The sequence below is a fragment of the Trichechus manatus genome, unplaced genomic scaffold, assembly GCF_000243295.1.
Source record: "Trichechus manatus latirostris isolate Lorelei unplaced genomic scaffold, TriManLat1.0 scaffold00061, whole genome shotgun sequence".
Lineage (NCBI taxonomy): Eukaryota > Metazoa > Chordata > Mammalia > Sirenia > Trichechidae > Trichechus > Trichechus manatus.
The window spans coordinates 2,002,407-2,015,866 of record NW_004443997.1 but is presented as its reverse complement, the minus strand read 5'-3'; the positions used below and the strand labels follow the sequence as shown (position 1 = coordinate 2,015,866).

The window sequence follows — 13,460 nt, the reverse complement described above, 5'->3', positions numbered from 1 at the left end:
GTCTATATAGCTCTATATATGGCCAGCAAGAGGCACCCTGAGCATCAGTTCCCCAGCAACCATTCTACCCCTGTTGCATTCCTCAAGCCTTGGGAGTACTTGGGAGAAATCACCTTTTGGTATAATGGGTTTTTATTGTGCCAGGACCCCACTAACCAGCCAGCTTCATCCTGTCCAATGCCTACCCCTCCCCCAGGTGCAAAAGCAAGAAGAAACAGGTTTTCTCTCAAGCACCTGTAGGGAAACAAGGGGTGGGGATGACCTGCATTTATCTCATCCCATTATGTCCCACCACCCGTGTATCCATTTGTCTTACTGCGGTGGCTTGCATATTGCTGTGATGCTGGAAGCTATGCCGCTGGTATTTCAAATACAAGCAGGGTCACCCATGGTGGACAGGTTTCAACAGAGCTTCCAGACTAAGACTAGGAAGAAAGGCCTGGAGATCTGCTTCCATGAATTAGTGAAAACCTTATGGATCACAACAGAATAGGCTGATACAGTTCTGGAAGATGAGCCCCCTAGGTTGGAAGGCACTCAAAACACACAGTGGCCACAACAGTTTACTCCAGCATAACAATGATTGTGAAGATGGCACAGGATAAGGCAACATTTTGTTCTGTTGTACATGGGGTCACAGAGTCAGAACCAACTCAAAGGCAATTAACAACATGAAAGTGTTACCTAGCCCTGCGGAGAGGACACTAGGACATCGAGGCTGGAGAAGTGTATGTATGTTAGGGGATTTGGGGGAAGCAGGGCCTGAACGTCCCACTCAGCGAGCAGGTGGGAGTCAGGCTCTGTGAGACTTTGATGGGTCAGTCAGACTTGCTTCCAGGAATGGGCTGCCTTAGGTAGGATGTGTGTGCTCTCTGGACCAAGTTAGTGTCTGAATCCAAGGAAAGAGGATGGGACTTGGAGAGCATCAGAATGGGGAGTTCTGTGGTCTGGGGTGAAGGCAGCCAGCAGTGTTCCTCTAGAAAGCCCAGGGGAGGCTCTGCACTTCCTGGCACAGACACAGGACAACAGACTCACATTTATCTTCCTGAGCCAGGCCCCAAGTCACTTTTTTCACCTCAGTATCATCAGTTATATTAACTGCTTAATTTATTTAGTCTGATAAATAAATTTAGCTCACCCACCACTCCCACACTTGCTGGGGACAGCTGAGGCACAACCAGCCACACAATGCTAAACCTTGCTGCTACTGGAAGCCCAGGGCTCAACCCCACAGCAAGCGTGCAAACTCTACACCTATGTACGGTATAGATAGAAAGTAAACTCTGGCCAGAGATGACATCTGATCCCAGAACTCATCAGGTCTATTTACAACATTTCACGTATCACCCAACTGACAGAATAAGATGAAGATACTATTAACAGCAACCACTCTCCTGTATCACTCCCATCCCCACCCCCCAAAAAATAAACCACCACACATTGCATTAATACCCCAATCCCATTTCCAATTTGTTAAATATGGTGCAAGCTCACAGACACTTAAAGAGGCAAATCTAGTTGTGCTGAAGAGCCCCTGGAGCTCTGGAAGCCAAGGTAGAGGGTGCCCCAAGGGCTGTCCAGTGCCCAAGGCTGTGGCTCAGGGGGCTGTGGCCAGCAACTAGTGAACTGGGCCAAGCAACAAGGGAGGTAGAAGCCAGCTGGCCCAGCTCAGGGAGCTGTGTCCCTCAGAGTCTCAGTTCTGAGGCTCTGCCATCACCTCTTCCTAGCCCCACATGTTGCCTGGACCAGGGATGTGGAAGGGTGAGTAGTGGCTGCCACAAGGCCAAGAGAATGCTGTCTCCTCCCACTTCCCCGTCTGAGATCCTCGGCCTGTAACAAGCTACTCTGTCCTCCAGGGACCATCTAGCTTTAGGCAAAATGTCTGCAAATCTGGTGAGAAGAAGCTTCTGGGCTACAGCTGAGCAGCCCGCTAGGGTATGTGTGACAGTAGCCAGGATATGGGTGTTTCAGAGGGCAGAGCCTCTTTCTTTCCTGCACTTATGGGTGACTGCTTGTTACAGGCAGAAAGGACCCTCGCCCAGAAGGTCCCAGCCAGTCTCCAGTACTGCAGTTTGAGAAGATGAGGTGGAAGCTCCCCTCACATCAATGTGGTCCCTGGGCTGGCCAGAGCAGCCCCGGGGAAGTGAACAGAAACCAGTCCTTCCCCTAACTCTTGGCCAGTTCCAGCACAAACCAACTAAGAGACTCTTCTAAGCCCAACTCCGTCCCAGGGGAGGCAGGACAGCACCACTACCATTTCACACCCCTGGAGCGCCACCTGGCTGCCAGTCTCTATGGTCCACAGACCCACTTGAAGTCTTTGTGCACCAGCTTGACTAGAGACTTCAGAGCCCACAGGCAGGCTCCCCCAAGAATCCTGCCCAGCAGGTCCACCTTATGCTGATTGGCATAGGCAAGAGCCTCCAGAGTCTCTGGGGGTGGAAACCCAATGCCAGGGAGTTCCCAAGTGGTCCCAAGTAACAGATTCCTCCTGGTCAGGCTTTTTTTTTTCTTCTTCACAGCTTTCAGGCGAGTATTGGGTTTAGAAACAGTAACCAGGCTCCAAAACCTGTGGAGATGTGTTTCCCTGGTGCTACGCCCGCTCGCCTCCTGGGGAGGTAGTAGGAATGGCTTGTGCTGCTTCTAAACAAGCCACCAATCCACAGGAAGCCACAGGATGGGGCGCAGAGGGGGCAATGCTGGCCATGGAACGCCCCCCTGCAGGGGGCTGGGCCAGGGCTAGGGTGGTGAGTCTCGGGTCAGGCCGTACTGCATGCTCACAGTGTGGTCCAGCTCCTCCAACTCTGCAGGCAGCGGGATGCCCAATTCCCCCAGGTACAAGGACAGGGCCTCGAAGGAGTCCTCCAGTTTTGAGAATGCTGGTCTAGAAAGAAAAGGAGTGTTAGAGGCAGATGGGATAGGGGCTGGAGGAGGCCTCAGGCTTGGATGGATCAAGGTGGGAATATTCCGCAGCTGAGGCTCTCCTAATTGTATGAGTTCAGGCAAGTCCCTTAACCTCACTGTGCCTCTGAGGGAAATGGGGATAATATGTCACTGCTGCCTCACAGGGTTGTTGTTAAGACTAGCGCTAACATGGAGAGAAGGCTGGCCGTGTGATTGCCTCCAGGTGAGTGCTTAAAAAAAAAAAAAATGTCCAAGAGAAAAGAGGACTCTCCTATGTCTTAGAAAAAATGCAACCATCAAAAGTGACATTTTAAAGATTTCTTTCCAGTCCTCAGACTTCCTGTCTCCACATCATGGATCTGCAGGAAAGGGGCATTTTCTAGACTCAGCAGCTCCCTCCAAGAATGCAGATACTTGGCTCTGCTGCTGTGGAAACTGATTATCTGCCCTAGACTCCTAGACATCTGTAGGCTCACTCCTCCTCCTCCATGCCTGTGCTTCAATGGGTGATGCCTACCTGGACCCTCACATTCAAAACTGCAACTAGCACCCCCAAAGAATCCTCTGTACTGGGCTTGACTCTTTTTTCTATAGCATTTATCACTTTCTAATACTCAGTGGTTATTTACTCTAGTATTTATCATCCCTCCTTGCCAAAACGTCAGTGCCATGAGGGAATGATCTTTGTTTTGTTCACTGCGCTCAAGAGCTTCGAACAGCACCTAGCACATGGCAGAAGCTCCATAAATATTTCTTAAATGAGTTAAAGACAGATATTTAGAATGACTGAGAAGGATATTAGCAAACAAATACTGTGTAGCTCCTCATTTTCTCCTCATTCTCTTACCTTGATGTTACTGAAGGCCCATAAAGGAACAAGATACAGAGCCTCCCACCAGCAAATTCTACCTCTAAAGTGGATCTTTGGAAATCATTTTAAAATAAGGATTATGTGCCAACAGGTTGTCTTGGAGGGTGAAGTTGGGGAGGTAAGAGGAGTGTCGAGGGGTATACTGGTTGGGGTAGAATAGAAGATTTATCATCCTTCCTAAGCAATATATTTTGGCAACATTTGAACTTGTTTTTTAAAAGAAACATGACTTTTGATAGTAGAAAAAGCAAACATATATAAAGATTCTAGTTTTCTAATGCAAAAACTTGGAAAGGCCTGGGTTAACTTTGGTAGTAATGAAAACTATAACCTAAGAAGAATAAAGGTAATTTTAAAAAGATTTCCTTAAAGGAGAAATTAGTTAAATGCATAAAGATGCTCACTGTAGTATTACTCATTCCAGTAAAGAAAAACCAGAAAAATTGGGGAAGTCTGCATGATGTTTATTGTAATATGTTCAGACAGTCTCTTAGTAGAATTTCATGTAGTCAACAAAAAGGATAAACAGGAAGACTGGGTAGTAACCTGAAAAATGCAGGACAAAATACAAAATATTTCTATCTATTCTGAAATGACAACTGTGTGTGGGTGAATTTTCTTCTTTTAAAATTTAATAGCTGTGTCTCTGTGTATCACATCGAGGTCATGTGCTACTACACCCTTGTCTTCCCTGTACAGTCTGGCGTGTCAGAGTCAGACAGCCTAAGGCTAGGCAAGCATCCCAGGACCGCGTGAGCTGGGGAAAGGGGGTAGCACCAACCTGCTCTCGGGCTCCAGTTTGCAGCAGATGGCGGCCAAGGGGAAAAACGCTGGGGGACAGTCTGTGGGGACAAACTTCTCCCAGAAAAGCTTCACGTTGAGGCCAAAGTCCAGTGTGCGGGGCAGGCAATCAGGATCTGCATATACCTGCCCAATGATCTGCAGGTGAGAAGATGCTGGTCAGGAACAGACAGAGAAGGCCATAGCCACATGGCATGGAAAGGGTAGTGGTGTGTGGGCAGGAAGGATGGTCAGGAGAGGGAGTGAGAAAAACCTAGGTCAGAGAGCTGCCCTCTGCCCACCTCTCCAAATCTTGGTAACCCAGATCTGTCCCTTGAATGAGAGTCCAGCTGCTGAGGAAGACTTAGAGGGGGTCTCACTGCAGCAGAAGCACAATGTCTCACATTGGCACATGAGGTCTGGAAGCTTCCACACATTCCACCCTGCTCTGGCTCGTGTCAGAGTAAAGGCTCTGTAAGGCCAGTGGCGGTGTCTCATACTATTTGACACCAGCCTAGTGCTTTGTATACAGTAGATGCTCAACTGATATTTAAAAAAAAAAAAAAAATTTTTTTTTAAAAACCTTCCTTGAAAAAGGATAGTGGTGATGACTGCACAACATGATGAACGTAATCAATGTCACTGAATTATACATGTAAAAATTGTTGAATTGGCAAATGTTTTATATATATATATAAAACTTTACCATAATATACACACAATACATACAATTGATCACTTTCTACACGTACACTTCAGTGACACTGATTGCATTCTTCAAGTTGTGCAACCATTTTTGCTCTTTTTCTAAATTTATCCCATCACTATTAACACACCTTCAGTGCACTCTAAGCAAAAGCCCTCCTTCTCCTCCCTTCTGCTCCTGGTAACCACTAATTACTTTTAGTTTCTATATTTACTTATTTTATGTAAGTGAGATCTTACAGTATTTGTCCTTTTGTGTCGGACTTATTTCACACAGCATAATGTCCTCAAGGTTCATCCATGTTGTGGCATGTATCAGGACTTCATTCCTCTTTATGGCTGAGTAATATTCCATTGTATACATATACTACATTTTGCGTAACCATTCATCAGTTGTTGCACATTTTGGTTATTTCCACCTTTTGGCTATTGTGAGTAGTGCTGCGACAAACATTGGTGTCTATGTCTCTTTGAGTTGCTGCTTTCAGGTCTTTTGGTTATATACCTAAGAGTGGAATTGCTGGGTCATATAGCAGAACTATGTTCAACTTTTTGAGGAACCATCAAACTGTTTTCCACAGTAGCTGTACCATTTTACATTCCTACCAGCAATGGATGAGGGTTCCACAGCCTTGCCAACACCGAGCGTTTTCAGTTTTTTTGATCACTGACATTCTTATTGTGGTTTTGATTTATTTGCATTTCCATAATGGCTAATGACTCTGAGCATTTTTTCATGTGCCTGTTGGCCATTTGAATATCCTACTTGGTGAAACGTCTGTTCAAGTCCTTTGCCCGTTTTTTATTGGGTTGTCTTTTTTTGGTTGTTAAGCTGTAGAAGTATTTTATAAATTTTGGGTATTAGACCTTTATCAGCTATATGGTTCTCAGATTGTTATATATATTCCTACCACGATTGAAAAAAAAAAAAAAAACCTTCCTAGATTATTCCAAATGGCCTTTGTCTCTCCTCTCCCACTCACAACTTTGTGGGAATTACAGAAGCCTTTCAATGTGTGTGTTCAACTGCCTGCTTCAAGATATACTGAGATATGCTACTGTCTAACTGCTAAGCTCCAAGGGTAGGAACCATGTCACAACTCACTCTGTACCCCACAGTGCCTAGCACAGGGCTGCCACTTCCTGGAGTGGCTACTTCCACTTGTTGGGTTGAGGGTGGGGGCACCACCAGGCAGGGGAGGGAGTGGGGGGAACTGGGCAAGGATGAATTAGGCCCAAGAGGGAGATGGACAGCCACGTGAAAACCTCCTGCCTTTTCTACCAGAGTTCCGCATTGCCACTGCCCTTTCCTGAACTGTTTCCTCACCTGAAAACACTCTATCCAGTCCTTCTCAAGGGACCAGTGAGACTCAAGTGTGTGAGCAGATGTGAAGATGTGTTATAAACCATAAAACACTACCATGATTAATTTCATGGAGAGCTACTCCTCCCTAGGCAGAGGAACCCCCACCCAGTTCTGAGGCAAGACAGCGCTGCTAGGCCTGCTGCCTCAGGCATGGCCTCTGTACTGGAGCTTACCTCACAGAGAACGATTCCAAAAGAGAAGACGTCCACGGTCTCATCGTAGCTCTTTCCTTTGGGAACACAGGAGAGCATGCCGTTAAGTTTAAGTCCCTTATCTGCTCTGCACAGGGCCTAGGGCCAACCTGAGCCGCAACTAAGAACCTGGGCTAGAACAGGTTCCATGGAGATGCTCCAAAGGCTGCCCAGAGCAGGTACCACCATATATCACCTTTCCTCAGCCCTGTTATTATAAAACAGCACTGTCCACGATGAAAGTGCGTGGTGCAGTAAAGAGAAGAGAACCACACTCATCCAGGCTCTACCATCAGCTTGCTGTGTGTTGGGGCAAACCACTAAACTCTCTGGGCCTCAGACTCCAAAAAGGGTTGTATTGGGCTATTTCTGAGACCTCACAATCATGTGAGTTTACAGAATCCCATCTAGCATCTCTGGCTGGTTTGAGCATTATCCACCAGGGGGCACCACACTTCAGTTCTCAGCAAGGAGAGAGAAGAAAAGGCAAACGCTAGGGCACAACAGCCAGTCAGACCTCACCCTTCCTCCAGGATGGGATGACGACTAACTCCCAGCCCTGAGCTCAGAGAGGAAATTTATGAGACCTGACCTGGCAAAGGATGAAAACTACCCAGCCCTGGGCTCTGGGTATCTGGTCCTACACTTCACAGGCCTCCCTGGAGGCAAGATGTAGCCTCAGTGGGATTCCCCCTCCTGGGAGCGTGCCCTTCCCAGGCCTCAAGACTCACCATTCAGCATCTCTGGGGCCATCCAGTAGGGGTTTCCCACCACTGTGTAGCGCTTCTTGCGGTCACTCTTGCGCAAAGTGCGTTTCTTGGTGGCGGCCTTCTCCACTGGGGGCTTTTTCCTCTCCTCCACTATGAGCCGTGACAGCCCGAAGTCTGCCACCACCACCGTCTTGTCCTGGTAGGACACAGGGCTGATCAGGCCCTGGTAGAGATGTTCCCAAACCTAGCCCTGGGGTAGGGGCATAGGCCAGAGAAGCACGAAGAAGGGGAGAAAAGGTGCACAGCAAAGGACCAAAACCAGCTGCTATGGAGTCGACTCCGACCCCTTGTGTGTCGAGTACAACTATGCTCCACAGGGTTGTCAATGGCTGGTTTTTCAGAAGTAGATACCAGGCCTTTCTTCCGAGGCATCTCTGGGTGGACTCCTACCGCCAACCTTTTGGTTAACAGCCAAGCACATAACCGTTTGCACTACCCAGGGAGGCAAAACTCTATCTAGCAGACAAGGCTCGGCATTTGTGTTTCTAAACATGCAGCTTGTGCACACAGCAAATTCCCAGGAATACCCGAGTGTTCACAGCAGAGCCCCTGAGCCTGGACAGGTGAGGCTCTGGGGCCCAGAGAGTGGATTCAGAGGTGAGATAGGGGATTTCTTTTGTTCTGCCTTCTTCCCAGAAGGATTTAAGGCAGTGGCTAGAACCAGGATAAGACAGAGAAAGACAAGATGGAGGTAGTCAGTATGGGGACCTGGGGGAGATAAACTCTTCAAATAGCTACAGGGCAATCATGTAGAAAAGGGATTAAGATGGTTTGGTGTGGGTCCAGAGGACAGAGCCTGGGCCAGCTGGTAGACAGTCACACAGGAGGCCAGACTGCAAGTCATAAGAGGAACAACATTGTAACAGCAGAGCTGAGGGGCAGTGGAAGGAATGCTGAATCAGAAGACCCAGCCTCAAACTGGTCCCCATAAACCCACTAGCTCTCAGGTTCAGGTGTCACAGCTGCAAAAAAGTTAGCTGCTTCACAGGAGAATTATGGGGATGAAACCAGGTAAAGTAACAGAGCTCTATATCCACTTACGGAGCTTCTGAGTCCCTTCTAAGTAAACGATTTCATAGGCTGCTACTAAGAGGAGGTGGAATCGTGTTTCTCTGTGTCTGGGAGCTCTCAGACGACAGAGGAGGGCATCAGAGGCAGCAGGAGGGGCAAGAAAGAAGGCCCAGGGGACGCTTCTGGTCTGAAGCCAGGGGGGACAGTTAGCTTCCCTTGTGACAAAAAAAGCCAAGAGGGATGGCCTCTGAGGCGTACCAGCTTGATGAGGCAGTTGTGCGAATTCAGGTCCCGGTGGATGATACACATGGAATGCAGGTAGGCCTGGAACACAAGCATGAGCTGAGGCCAAAGACCAGAAAATCAAGCAGACCCAAACCTGGAACTGGGGCCACAGAACTTGTTCTCCAGGCATCCTTATCCAGCTTCGGAACCCAACCCGGGCTCCACAGCCCCAACCCCTGCTACCCTCGCTGCCCTCTCTTAAAGTCTCCAACTCCACTGGGCCCTGGCCCTTTCATCTCTGCCCCATTCATTTTACTAAGCTCTAGGCCATCTGAAGTGACTTCCTCAGGTGCACTACTCCCTCCTCCCATCTCTGGCTTCACCCACCTTGGATCCTTCCTGCCTGTGACAGTGGAAGAAGTGACCTCCTCTTGGTCCACGCTAGCTCTGTGCTCCTGACTAACCCTAACCCTCCTCACTTTGAATATACACTTTAACCTCTTCCTACCTAAAGGCTGCCCCACCCTCTCCCATGCTACCGGCTCCTCAGATGCCGGTGGGCCTGGTTTTCCCTTCAGGCCTCTTCAATGTCAGCCCCACTCAAAGACATCTTCTCTTCACACACAGCGCTCCCAACCACATGGATGCCTCTACCTGTTGCTGTTGACCTGATTCCAACTCATAGCGACCCAACAGGACTGAGGAGAAATGCCCCATAGGGTTTCCAAAGCTGTAATCTTTGCAGAAGCAGACTGCCACATCTTTCTCTTACAGAATGGCTGGTGGATTTTGAATAGCCAACCCTTCAGTTAGCAGCCGAGCACTTAACCACTGCGCCACCAGCGCTCTAGGTACCTCAAATCACCTCAACTCCTACTCCATTCCTTCTGACAACCAGTCTCTCCATTCTGACTCCACCTTGCCTCCCAAGTCTCCTGTTCCCATAGCCACTCTCCTAATTCAGGAACCCGAAGCATTTCATCAGCCCCCCTACTCAGTCTCGCTGCCCTGAGACTCTCCAAGTCCACCCAACCTACTGACCACGCTAGACTCATCTTCTAAAAGACAGCTCTGGCCACAAAACGTTCTTGCTTATACAACCTTCATGTCTCTTTGTCTTCCTACAAGAATCCCAGACTTGTTAGCTTGAAACCTAGATATCTTAATCTACCCCAATCTACTGTTCCAGTGTTGTTGTTACAGACCTCACATGAAGAGAATTAGTTAAAATCTCAGGCTCAGGGGCCAGACTGACTGGCCCAGAACCCCAGCTCTGTCCTTTTTTAGCCTCAGTTTTTCATCTGGAAACCAGGGTTGTTGTGAGGAATAAGTATGCTCATGCAGGTTAATCCCTCAGCTCAGTGCCTGGCATATAGAAAGCACTCAATAACTGTCAGCTCTTAGTATTACTGCTTTGCTTTGTACCATTCTTTCCCAGGTGAATAGACTATTTCCTCCTCCCTTCCCCCAGGCCTATGCTGCTGTCATCCTCTCAACATTGGGGCCTCCCTGCCAACAGGAACTTCTATCCAAATCTGGCCATCTTTCAGCTCTCAACTAGAGCTCAATGTCCCCTTCTCAGATTTTCTAGGTGGTGAGGTCCTCTGCTTGCTCTAAGGCCATCAACACCAGACACCTCTGTGACAGGAAGCCCAGGCCACCTAGTGCTACAGTTTGCGTCTCCTGTTTGCCTTGTCTGTGCCCTGTTTGCCCTTGAAGACTTAGAATTCCTTGTGAGTAGGGCTGTGAGTTAAGAACAGCCAGTTGGGGGCAATTTCACTGGCACAGAGAGAAGCTCAATAAAAAAACTGCTGAATGAACAAAACCATCCCACACAAGCTGCCCAGGACTGGGCCTCTGCCTCCCAGTGCCTGTCCTATAATCCTTGCACCTCTCCAGCAGGGCTGTTGGTGGGACTCACCATTCCGGAGGCGATGCCTTTGGCAAACCTGACCTTCTGCTGCCAGGGGAACGGGTCCTGCAGGATCGGAGAATGCCCATCAGAGGCTGTCGGGTCCTGTCCTACTGTGGTCCTCTTGTGGGTTACTGTAGTCTTCCAGGGAACCCTCCCTACCTGTGCCCAGCTCTACCTGGCATGGTCCTTGTAGGGGAAAGCAGGGGGCCCCTCTGGCCACTGTGGTTCCATGGTAAGTGGTGGCACAGCTGTCCCACTGACAACCCCACCATCTTGGTGGTTGTGGGGGTGGTGTGCTTACCACACTGCGCAGAAAGTCCTTTAGCGTGCCCCCCTCGATGTACTCTGTCAGCAGGTTCAGCTTTTTGTCCTTGTACAGCACGCCAATGAACTTGAGCACATTGGGGTGGTCCAGGCTACGCATCACCTTCACCTGGCGGGGGATGGGTGGGAGGGAAGGTAGGGTTGGTTACTTTCCATTATGCCTTCCTCATCCCTTCCCTTCAGGAGGCAGTTTGGCAAGAGCTATCTACATCTCCCACCTCCAGCTTATGTAATGTGGCAGGGCATTCAGATCAGGTAAGGGTCAAGAGCCTCCAGGTGAATGGGGACCCTGCCTTTCTAGGAACTGCACCAGGGGAACTGGAGTGGGTGGGTCCAAGAGTGAAGCAAACACCTGGAGGGACAGCACCCAGAAAAGTGTAGCCAACTGAAGACTATGGCAATGGAGCAACTTGGGGAGCTGACACGGTGAAAACTGTGTAAATGCTCAGGGGTGTCTGTTTCTCTGGGTGGCCCCACTCAAGGTGCCCTTAGCAGGGTGTTAAGGTGGCAGATTAGAGCACCAGGTTATACAAAATCAGGTCTGCTTCCATGTCTATCACCCATTTGTTAGTTATTGCATCCCCACCACCCAGCTTGTATGTCTGTAGTAAATGGTCAATGAACAAGTAATTATGCTGTAATATAGGGGGCAGGAGCTTTCCCCAGGAACTCTTTTTCGCTCAGTTTTCAGGTCAGTGATTCCAAACCAATTTTCCTCTTTCAATTGTTATTTGTAAGGTTCTTCCCCATCCAATGGTGACACCAAACTCCCAGCCACCCACCCCATCTTCTCACCTCAGTCAGAAAAGTCTTCTGTGTCTCCTCATCACACCGAATCAACTCCTTCATGACCATCACTTTGCCTGTGGCTTTGTGTGTCACCTATGGGGAGGGCAACTATTAATAGTGCAGAGACCAAAGGCAGTAGTTCTGGAGTTTGTGAAAATTTAGCAACTGGTCATCCCGTCCTTTGGGGGACACACTGAGCCTGATGACACTGACAGAGTTCATATGAGGAAGATACAGCATGGGAGCAACAGGGGCCTCAGCAAGGAGTATACCCTCTTCCCTGGAGAGCTGGGCATGCACAGAGGAGAATGAGAATCCAGAAAAGGGGGCTGGGGAAGGGGCCAGGAGGGGACGCTGCCAAGCCAAGCAGGGACTGTGGTTATCTGGAACAGGAGTGAGTCCCTTGGGTTGTTCTGGTGAGGGTCTGGGGACACGAGGGTCAGTGCCAAAGACATGCGCCAGGGAGCTGGGTAGGTTAGGGCAAACTCTCCAGCCCCACTGCCCCCCAAGCTGATATGCACTGCTTACCTGGCCCCCCCTCCCAGCTCTCAGCAGAGGGGAAGAGAGAGAGAGTGAGAGAGAGGTTAGTCCCTGAGACTGCTCATCAGGGAGGCGGGAGCCACTCCTGTGTGCTCCTCACAGCAGGCCCAGCACCAAGAGGCCTGTGGGCACCTGATAAACACCCAATGATGGGAGACACAGGGGCCCTGGGTACAGCTCACCCTAAACCCAGACTCCAGGCCCAGCAAGCTCACTGAATTGGCAATGTTGCCCTTAGGTGGCCTGAGGGAAGGTGCAACTCCTTACCCCATCACCAAGCCTTCCAAGGACTCCCACCTAGAGCCAGGAAGGAGGCCTGGTGTTCTGCAGGGGTAGGGGTGAGGCCATGGGATGAGAACTCCAGAGAGCAGGTGAGAGAGGGGTAGGGAATAGAAGAGCAAAGCAGCCACTGTCTGTGCTCACCTTGATGGCCTGCCCGAAGAAGCCCTTCCCCAGGACCTCCCCGTGGATGAGGTCACATGGCCGGAAAATCTGCTGTGAGTAGCTGCTGGAACAGCGGAGTGATTCTGAGCGGCTGATGTCCCGGCTGAGCAGCAGGGGCTCCTTTGGGGAGCTGGGGCCAGGAGACTTGGAGATGCTGTTACTGCGCCTGAGGACAAGCAGGGATGGGGGTACGGCAGGCCTCAGAGATCCGCCAGGAAAAGATGGAGGAAGAAACCTTGGGCAATTCCAATTCTCAGTCTCCACAGTGTGCTGAGATGAGGGAGAAGGCTCTGACATCAGACAGATGTGCCCCTTTTGGGGTTGCAGATATCAGCAATTCAAAAACACTTAGTAAAAACATTCAAAATGGGAACCCTGAGTACTTCCCACCTGAAACAACTGGCCAGCATCTATTAGCTTATAATGCTCACTTTTTGATAATACTGGAGATGGGAGCCCACCATCTTCCACATCTACTTGATTCAAGGTACTGACTGGGTTGGAATGACAGCATGCCACTACGACCACCACAGTTGTCATGGAGTTGATTCTGACTCATGTGTGTCAGAGTAGAACCGTCCTCCACAGGGTCTTCATGCCTGATTTTTCAGAAGTAGACTGCCAG

At 49.5% G+C, this 13,460-nt stretch overlaps 1 protein-coding gene across 4 annotated transcripts in view; it reads right to left on the bottom strand.

The window, feature by feature from the left end:
- Nucleotides 1-551: 551 nt before the first annotated feature.
- The window catches only part of LIMK2 (LIM domain kinase 2), a 59,297-nt gene continuing 46,388 nt past the window's right edge, over nucleotides 552-13,460 (bottom strand). For all 4 annotated transcript variants that reach the window (XM_004378961.2, XM_023733704.1, XM_023733705.1 and 1 more), the window contains 9 exons: nucleotides 12,815-13,001; nucleotides 11,858-11,944; nucleotides 11,040-11,171; nucleotides 10,745-10,801; nucleotides 8,857-8,922; nucleotides 7,549-7,723; nucleotides 6,800-6,855; nucleotides 4,557-4,714; nucleotides 552-2,884 (listed from right to left, as the gene is read on the bottom strand). In XM_004378961.2, the coding sequence (XP_004379018.2) occupies nucleotides 2,740-2,884; nucleotides 4,557-4,714; nucleotides 6,800-6,855; nucleotides 7,549-7,723; nucleotides 8,857-8,922; nucleotides 10,745-10,801; nucleotides 11,040-11,171; nucleotides 11,858-11,944; nucleotides 12,815-13,001 (1,063 nt within the window). In that variant the 3' untranslated portion in view covers nucleotides 552-2,739. The remainder of the gene's footprint in view (nucleotides 2,885-4,556; nucleotides 4,715-6,799; nucleotides 6,856-7,548; nucleotides 7,724-8,856; nucleotides 8,923-10,744; nucleotides 10,802-11,039; nucleotides 11,172-11,857; nucleotides 11,945-12,814; nucleotides 13,002-13,460) is intronic.